The 9,254-nt window shown below is 31.6% G+C and overlaps 1 protein-coding gene across 1 annotated transcript; it reads left to right on the top strand.

The window, feature by feature from the left end:
• Positions 1-3,941: 3,941 nt before the first annotated feature.
• LOC137819045 (linoleate 9S-lipoxygenase 1) lies at positions 3,942-9,254 on the top strand. The gene is made up of 9 exons (XM_068622767.2): positions 3,942-4,547; positions 5,833-6,119; positions 6,250-6,490; positions 6,687-6,998; positions 7,129-7,214; positions 7,319-7,426; positions 7,522-7,823; positions 7,910-8,173; positions 8,268-9,254. The coding sequence occupies exons 1-9, from the start codon at positions 4,316-4,318 to the stop codon at positions 9,022-9,024; spliced, it is 2,589 nt and encodes an 862-aa protein (XP_068478868.2). The 5' UTR covers positions 3,942-4,315; the 3' UTR covers positions 9,025-9,254.

A 9,254-nucleotide genomic window follows, 5' to 3' on the forward strand; every position in this document is an offset into this window, starting at 1 on the left:
AAAAAAAATTAACTTAGTATCTTTAAAAGAATTAAATTTCATTATCCAAATTATTGTCTTTCAATCTAATGGTTCTATTCGTTAATTACTAAAAAAATCAATATTACCTATGTATTTTTACCCATATATCTGAATCCGTAGGTAAATTCAGCATTACCTATGGATAATATCTACGGAAACATTATGTACGGATATTACCCACAGATTCTGAATCCGTAGGTAAATTCAGCATTACCTACTAACTATTACTCATGAATCTTATTACCTACTAACTTTTACCTATGGATCTCTATTACGTACAACTATTACTCACGAATCTTTATTACATACGAACTATCACCCACAAATCTCTATTATCTACCAACTATTTTCATAATAATTAATATATACATAATATTAAAAATAAATATTATTATAATATAAATAATTATAAAATCATAATTAATATTCATAAATAATAATAATCATAACTAATAAGTATACATATTATTAATACTATAAAATTAATAATATTAATATAAATAATATAATTAGTATTATATTAATAATATTAGTAATATTAATAGTATTAATGATATTAATAATATAACAACATTAATAATATTTAATAATACTTATAATATTAATAATATTTAATAATACTTATAATATTAATAATATTTAATAATACTTATAATATTTAATAATACTTATAATATTAATAATATTTAATAATAGTAATAATATTTAATAATAATAATAATAATATTTAATAATAATAATATTTAATAATACTTATAATATTTAATAATATTAAATGTAATTATATTTAATAATAATAATGATATTAAATATATAAATAATGTTATTAATTTTTATTTTATTAATTATATTAATATTTATAATCATATAATAAGGATAATAATAATAATCATAAAATAACAACAAAACTTCACTGATATAATTATTAAAACTTCTTTAGACATTTTTCAAGAAACTTGAATCCAAATCTCATTTACTAAAATTTGGTTCTAACTTTAATTATTATTTTCATAACATAAAGAAAATTCAAATAATAATTAAAACATTAGATTTCACGTGTAAATGCAAAAAAGATATATGTAGTTCCAATAATAGTGAATTCTCACGAGTCAGATCCTTATTAATGCTAAAGCAAAATTTATGTAGTACCAAAAGTTCTGAATTCTCACATGAGTCATGATCCACATTTAATACGTAAGGTACTAGTCACACTCAAAACTACTTTTGTTGTCTATCAATTTTAACTCTTTTTTTTTTTAAATATATTATCACGATTTTCATAATCTTAGCATAATTAAATACCTTATAATAAATTTAGGGTAAATTGTATGGTAACGAATTAGACTTATGATAATGTTAACTTTTACTTTTACTTTAGTCATTTTTTCTGTATTAACATAATAAATTCCTTTTTAACTTTTAACTTACTGAGTTTTTTTTTTTTTCTTTTGTAAATAATTGGATTTTGATTACTACCATATAATTATACCACTATAATCTTAGTTAAATTTTGTCTAACCATTGAACATAATGTGTGAAAGAGGAAATGAAAGGTTAAAGGATGAATTTTCAAAAGATTATGAGTTGAACCTCATGAAGTCAAAGAGAAAAACTGGTGAAAAGGTTGGGTATCATACTATGTAGCACAGACACTGACACGGACATTAATACGACACAAACACAAATACAACACGGACACAGATATGGAGATACGTAAAATCTCTAAAATGTAGGACACGGGGACACGAATTTATATATTATATAATTATAAATTATATAAATTGACAATAAATATTTATGTGCACAAGTATGTTTCAAATTATTTTTTGGAGCAGAAAGATGTTTTTCATGACTAGTTCACAAGGATTTGTTTCTTATTTTTATAATCATAATAACAATTTATACAATAAAATTTGAAATTTGAGAAAATTATTGTATTTTTTTTTTGAAAATTGTGTTAGATCCGTACTAGAATTGTCAGAAATCTAAAAAAATACTTTTTGAATTTGACACTTCACGGATACGTGTCCTACAGGTGTCATACGAGTGTTGGTGTCTGATACGAGTATCAGACATCGACACGCCATTCAAGAGGAGTGTTCGAGCTTCATAGGTGCCATATCATTTGCATTGAGCAATAATTAGGCAGAAGGCTATTCATGGTGATTTCATCAACATGGATTGATTTATGTTAAGTGTAAGATGGACCGAGAACTATTTCTGATTATTGCGTCGTCCAATGTGCAATATCGTGTTAGGCACTGCTTTTACTGACGTGACAACCTAAGCTTATTTCTTCCTTTTCCTTCGAGTGAAGAGGAGTTTTTTTGGTTTTGGAAGAGAAAAAAAGACACATTTTGGATTAACAAATTTTGATTAAACCAAAACAACTCATTCAACCATCCAAAACCAAAGTACGTATAAATTGAAGATGGAGTTTGGCCTAAGACAATAAATGGAACTGAAATAAAAAAAATAAATAAATAAATTCTCCGTTCATTGTTGCGAGATCAAGAGAAGAGAAAGATGGAAGCTACATGGGAGGAGAACATGCCGCAGAGAGGAGGGAGGAGCTGGCAAAGTGGAGGGAGGGACCAATAGAGCGGAGGGAGGGACCAAGGAAGGTGGCAGCGGAGAGAGGAAGCGACGAAGGAGGGAGTTGTGCAGAGAGAAAAAATTAGGTTTTGAATTTGGAGAGTTTTTTTTTTTTATTTTGAGAAAAACTGACCAAGGGAGACAAAGTTGACATTTATTAATAATTTCGCTTTGACTCAGACTGATGTAAAACAACGTTAAAGCTTGACACATAACTTGCGTCGGCTAGACCGATGCATGCCCAACAACGACTATAGTGTCTGCTAGGCCGACACATATCTCTACTTTTATTTAATTTATGAACTAAAATTACATGTAAATATAATTTATTAACAAGAATTTCCAAAATAATTAATTTATTTCTCTTTGCATCGACCAAACTAATGCACAACAGACACAATTTTGCGTGAGTCAAGCCAACGTAAAATGAACGCAGTTTGTGTGGGTCAAGCCGACGCAAAAGTTATGACAAAAAACTTTGCATTGGCTAGGTCGACAATTTTTTTTTTCTCTTCCACTTTCTCTTAGTGTCTACCATGCGTCAGATACCCACACAACATTTCTTTTGCGTTCGCCTATCGTGAGTTTGACCAACGCAATTTGTGCCTTCCTCTTAATCGACAAAACTCTTACTTAACTAATCTTTCGTTTTCTTGGATTTAGCTACTCAGTTTACTTACTTCCTCTAATGCATGTTGTCTCTTTAAAATCACTTCATCGATCTTATATTTTCTAAGGAATTATATACTAATGTAGCATCTCATATATTACATCAATTTTAATAAAAACCAACCTAATATATATAGGAGATTTTTTAGGAGTGCTCACTTGTGCCCTTTCTTCTTTACATTAACATTAGTGCATGTTTTTATCCTTGTCTTTTCACCCTCACCTTTGTTTTCCACCTCATTTCTCCTCCTTTCACCATGCTCCTTCCTTTATGCTTAGGCTACCATCCCCAAACATAAGTGTCACCACTATACGAAGTGTTCGTCATGTGAAGGCCGATATCACCACCATATAAATTTTTTAGAAATGCAACAATCTTATATTTTCTAAGGAATAAATGACACATTTGAGAGTTTATACATCATCTACACCCAAGTCTTCATTTTAGCTATACAAAATATTTCATACACACCCACTCTTCCATTTCTAAAAATAATTCTATTGATGTATCAACTTCTTTAACAACTACTATCTCCATAATGTATCAATTTCTTTAACAACATCCAAATACGAAGCAGTGCAATATGTGTCTATTTTAGAATACCAATCTTACCATAGTCTATATATATATTATATGAACTCCAATTTATCAAAATACGAGTACATTTCTTTTGTGATATATTTATTTACTACTGTATTTTTTTCTCCCTTTCATATTCTGTAGTCAGTTTTGTGTATTTCCATTATTATCCTTTGGATCCATAGTCATAAATGCAGTGTACGAACGTTTGTATATTTGTCCCTCCATGAATTCTTTACAAAATCTCAACCAATACGAGAGCAGTTTACCTGTATGCAGAGGGAGGAGGAAAATATGTGTGAAAAATTAGAGATAATTCAGCACTGAGTTGAAGGACTTCACATTTACCTATAAATACCTTCCCCTAGAGAAGCCACAAGGCACAAGCATTAAGCTGCAAAACCTCTCCCACCCAAAGAAGAGTGTGCTGTGTTTGAGAAGGTAGCAAAAATGTTTGGGATCTTGAACAGGGGTCACAAGATAAAGGGCACGGTGGTGTTGATGACCAAGAATGTGTTTGACTTCAATGAATTTGTGTCAACCACTAGGGGTGGAATAGTTGGTGCTGCAGGTGGTCTTTTCGGTGCTGCCACTGACATAGTTGGAGGCATAGTTGACGGTGCCACTGCCATCTTCAGCCGTAACATTGCCATTCAGTTGATCAGTGCAACCAAAACTGATGGTTTGTTTCTCTATCTTCTACTTCTTTCAACATCTCAGCAACACCTGCAAAAAACTTAACCTAACTCTTGTCCAAGATCAAATATTTCTTTAAATGAAAAATAAATACCCTATAGTACAGTTTTTGAAGAAGTTAAATCATACAACTTCTCCATCATTAAATACATACACGTTGCTTTTGTTTTTATTTTAGAAGCAGTTTTGCATTATCTTTTATAATAATTAGTTTGAAAAAAATGTTCATTTTTTTATCAGCAAAAGAATGATACTCCAACTTTGTAATTATGGCCATTTATAATGAAATGAAAAATATAAATATATTTTATATAGATATATAACTATTAGATTCTTCTTATGAATATATATACATAAATTCATGCAAATAATAAGAGGTATATCTTTTATCATAGTTTCTCATGAGATTACACTTTTGACAATAATTATGTTTAATATACACTATACAAAATATTCTCATTTAATATATACTCGAAGTAACTTTGTTTTTTTTTTTACTCACTGGAAGTAACTTTCATTAGTGTATTTGTCTTTCTAAAAATATAAAGATTCATAGTAGACGTTCGCAGTATTTTGTGATATAGATTACGGTAAAAAAAAGAGAAAAAAATAATAATAATGAAAACGGATAGAAATAGCAAAGAGATACAATAAAATACGGAAAAAAAAATGAATATCTATATTTTTTTATAAATAAATGTTATAGTATAGGTATTAAAAGTAAATTTATGTTAATTATATGTTATATTACAACAGTAAATAATTTAACAGCACAAAAATATTTAATATATATTTCCAGTTTATATTAATATTAATATTATTATAAATATTAGTGTAGAGTAGGAGCGTGGTGTAATTATGCTTAATTATTATGTTTAAAATATGAATCCAATCTGAAAAAAATATCGTTTAAATGATTCAGTTTTTATTGGAGCATCCTTAAATAATTAGATCCTATTCAAAATATATTATATATCATTGATGTATTTTATTATTAAGCCAAATCAAACTTTCTTTTATGTATAATTATATATACAGATATTGTAAAAATATATAGAATAGTGTAAGAATAAGATCAAAATCAATATATGCAATTTTGGCATTTAACTTAAAAAAGAATTATGTATTGCACACCAATTTTAGCTATGCACAACTAAGAAATTGGAATAATCATTGTTGATATAAATGCTACGAATTATGGTTCTAACATAACCACTAAACTATTGCAAAGTGCATCACTTACACATGCAGAATCTGTATACTTTTTTCAGGGCTTGGAAATGGAAAGGTTGGAAAGCAAACCTTTTTGGAGAAACATCTTCCTTCGTTACCAAACTTGGGAGATAGACAAGATGCATTCAATGTTTATTTTGAATGGGATGAGAATTTTGGAATTCCAGAAGCATTTTACATCAAAAACTTTATGCAATCTGAGTTTTTTCTTGTGAGTCTCACTCTTGAAGACATTCCCAATCATGGAACCATTCACTTTGTTTGCAATTCATGGGTCTACAACGCTAAGTCTTACAAAAGGGATCGCATTTTCTTTGCTAATAAGGTAAGTAACTTTCTACCTACCAAAGCAAGCAACTTATGAAATTCAAAATTTTCCCTTAACTTTCATATAATTTAGCTAGCTCATTTTCTTCCCACTGTGTAAATGAAAAACATGGTTAAATGTGTTGCAGACATATCTTCCAAATGAAACTCCAGCTTCACTGGTAAAGTACAGAAAAGAAGAGTTGGAAAATCTTAGAGGAGATGGAACGGGGGAGCGCAAGGAATATGACAGGATCTATGATTATGATGTTTATAATGATTTGGGCAACCCAGACAAGAACAAGAATTTAGCTCGTACTACTCTTGGAGGGTCTAGTGACTTTCCCTACCCTCGCAGGGGAAGAACTGGTAGAAAATCAACAAGGAAAGGTTAGAATTATGTTTTCTATTTTCAACAATCAATTCCAACACATACAATGTTAAGCTTAATCCAAATGTTTCATATGTTTTTGGTAACATATGTAGAGATGTTATGCATTATGACATAGAAATTCATTTTGTTTTTGAAGACTGTGGTGAGTTCTCACTGCTGTTATTAATTTCAATTTTGTTTAACTTCTAATAGACCCTAAGTGTGAGATACCAACCAGTGACACCTACATTCCAAGAGATGAAAACTTTGGTCATTTGAAGTCAGGAGACTTTCTTACCTATGCAATAAAGTCCTTAACTCAAAATGTGTTACCTACATTTCAAAAGGCATTTGGTTTCAACAATGAGTTTGATACCTTTGAAGACGTGCGTGGACTCTTTGAAGGTGGACTTTATCTCCCTACAGATGTAATCAGCAAAATTAGCCCCATACCAGTGCTTAAGGAAATCCTCCGCACTGATGGTGAGCAAGTCCTCAAGTTTCCACCACCTCACGTCATCAGAGGTATTGTGTATATGCTTGTTATTATATTACATATCTTAAGTAAAATAAACTCTGAGTGCATGCTAATTAATACTTGACTTTTTTTCTGTCATGTTTAACGTTTCTATGTTTTCCAAATGATTTGGAGCAGTTACTAAGTCTGCATGGATGACTGATGAAGAATTTGGAAGAGAGATGCTTGCTGGTGTTAATCCTTGCCTAATTCAACGCCTTCAAGTAAGCAGTGCTTTTATTGTTGGTTTAGTAACTAAGAAGAAATTTGGTTTCTGTGTTGGATTATATTCATTGCATCATTGTTAATGCTGTTTAACGAATGGTAGGAGTTCCCTCCAAAAAGCAAGCTAGATGTTACGGTGTATGGTGATCAAACTAGTACAATGACCAAAGAACACTTGGAGATCAACCTTGGTGGACTCACTGTGGAAGAGGTGAGTGATACAAATATCATAACAAAGTGACACATCAATACCAAATTAATCATGACACTAAATGATCATGGCATGATTATATTTTTGTGCAACAGGCACTGCATGGTAACAGATTGTTCATATTAGATCATCATGATGCATTCATACCATATTTGGAAAGGATCAATGACCTTCCCACTGCAAAGTGTTATGCCACAAGAACTATCCTTTTCTTGAAAGATGACAACACATTGAAGCCACTAGCCATTGAATTAAGTTTGCCAAATCCTGGGGGAAAGGGTGCCAATAGTAGAGTAATCTTGCCTGCAGATGGAGGTGCTGAAAGCACAATTTGGTTACTTGCAAAGGCTTATGTTGTTGTGAATGACTCCTGCTACCATCAACTCATGAGCCATTGGTATTAAAAATTCTGCCTCTGTCATCACACAAAAACTTATCTATTTTGAATTTGTGAAGTGATTTTTTATTTGTTCGTGATCTCAGGTTGAATACTCATGCCGTAATGGAACCGTTTGTGATAGCAACAAACAGACATTTGAGTGTGCTCCACCCTATTTATAAACTTCTGTTGCCTCATTATCGTGACACTATGAATATCAATGCACTTGCACGACAGTCGCTTATCAATGCAGGTGGTGTCATTGAGCGATCATTTTTGCCAGGCGAATTCGCTGTAGAGATGTCCTCAGCAGTTTACAAGAGTTGGGTTTTCACTGATCAAGCCCTTCCAGCAGATCTTATCAAGAGGTAATGTTTATACACATAGATTGCTATACAATTTTCAAGTTAAAAGTTTCATTTTTGATACCAAAGTCCTTTGTATTATTCACCCTTGATTCAGAGGAATGGCAGTTGAGGATCCATCCTCTCCATATGGCCTTCGCCTTGTGGTAGAGGACTACCCTTATGCTGTTGATGGACTAGAAATATGGGATACTATCCAGACCTGGGTTAAAGACTATGTCTCCTTGTACTATCCCACAAATGATGCAGTTAAGAAAGACACTGAACTCCAAGCTTGGTGGAAAGAAGCTGTTGAGAAAGGTCACGGTGACTTGAAAGATAAGCCATGGTGGCCAAAGTTGAACACTCCTCAAGATCTGATCCACACTTGCTCCATTATTATATGGATTGCTTCAGCTCTTCATGCAGCTGTGAATTTTGGACAATATCCTTACGGTGGTTTCATCCTAAATCGTCCAACTATAACCAGAAGATTGCTGCCTGAACCAGGAACCAAAGAATATGGTGAGCTCACCAGCAATTATCAAAAGGCTTATTTGAGAACAATTACAGGGAAGGTTGAGGCCATTGTGGACCTTTCAGTGATAGAGATATTGTCAAGACATGCTTCTGATGAGGTCTATCTAGGACAGAGGGACAATCCAAATTGGACTAATAACATAAAAGCACTTCAAGCATTTAAGAGGTTTGGACAAAAGCTGAAGGAAATTGAAGAAAAAATCATGGGGAGGAACAAAGATTCAAGTCTTAGAAACCGTAATGGACCAGTTAAGATGCCCTACACTGTGCTTCTTCCTACTTGTGAAGATGAAGGCCTCACTTTTAGAGGAATTCCCAACAGCATCTCAATCTAATGAGTTTCTCTACGTGTTGTTCTCTTTTCAATCCTACCTTTTTAATCACAAATAAATATGCAGGCTTATCCACCTATGCATAACTGTCTTCTATATCTATGCTTAAGTGTTGTATGTGGATTTTATCTAGTTTTCGTATTTAGTACTATGTTATCATTTAGTTACTATCATGTTGTGAAGTTTGATATCCGACCTATGAATATCAAATATAATATAACTGGGGTTTTCAA

Source organism: Phaseolus vulgaris, chromosome 10 (assembly GCF_051622355.1).
Source record: "Phaseolus vulgaris cultivar YP4 chromosome 10, ASM5162235v1, whole genome shotgun sequence".
Lineage (NCBI taxonomy): Eukaryota > Viridiplantae > Streptophyta > Magnoliopsida > Fabales > Fabaceae > Phaseolus > Phaseolus vulgaris.

What these genes read in the sequence shown, in the direction of transcription:
- LOC137819045 (XM_068622767.2), top strand. Translation starts at nt 4,316, where the DNA reads ATGTTTGGGATCTTGAACAGGGGTCACAAGATAAAGGGCACGGTGGTG. An exon ending in GCCTAATTCAACGCCTTCAA is followed by an intron (nt 7,215 to 7,318) that starts GTAAGCAGTGCT and finishes AACGAATGGTAG; the next exon opens with GAGTTCCCTCCAAAAAGCAA. An exon ending in CCAGCAGATCTTATCAAGAG is followed by an intron (nt 8,174 to 8,267) that starts GTAATGTTTATA and finishes CCCTTGATTCAG; the next exon opens with AGGAATGGCAGTTGAGGATC.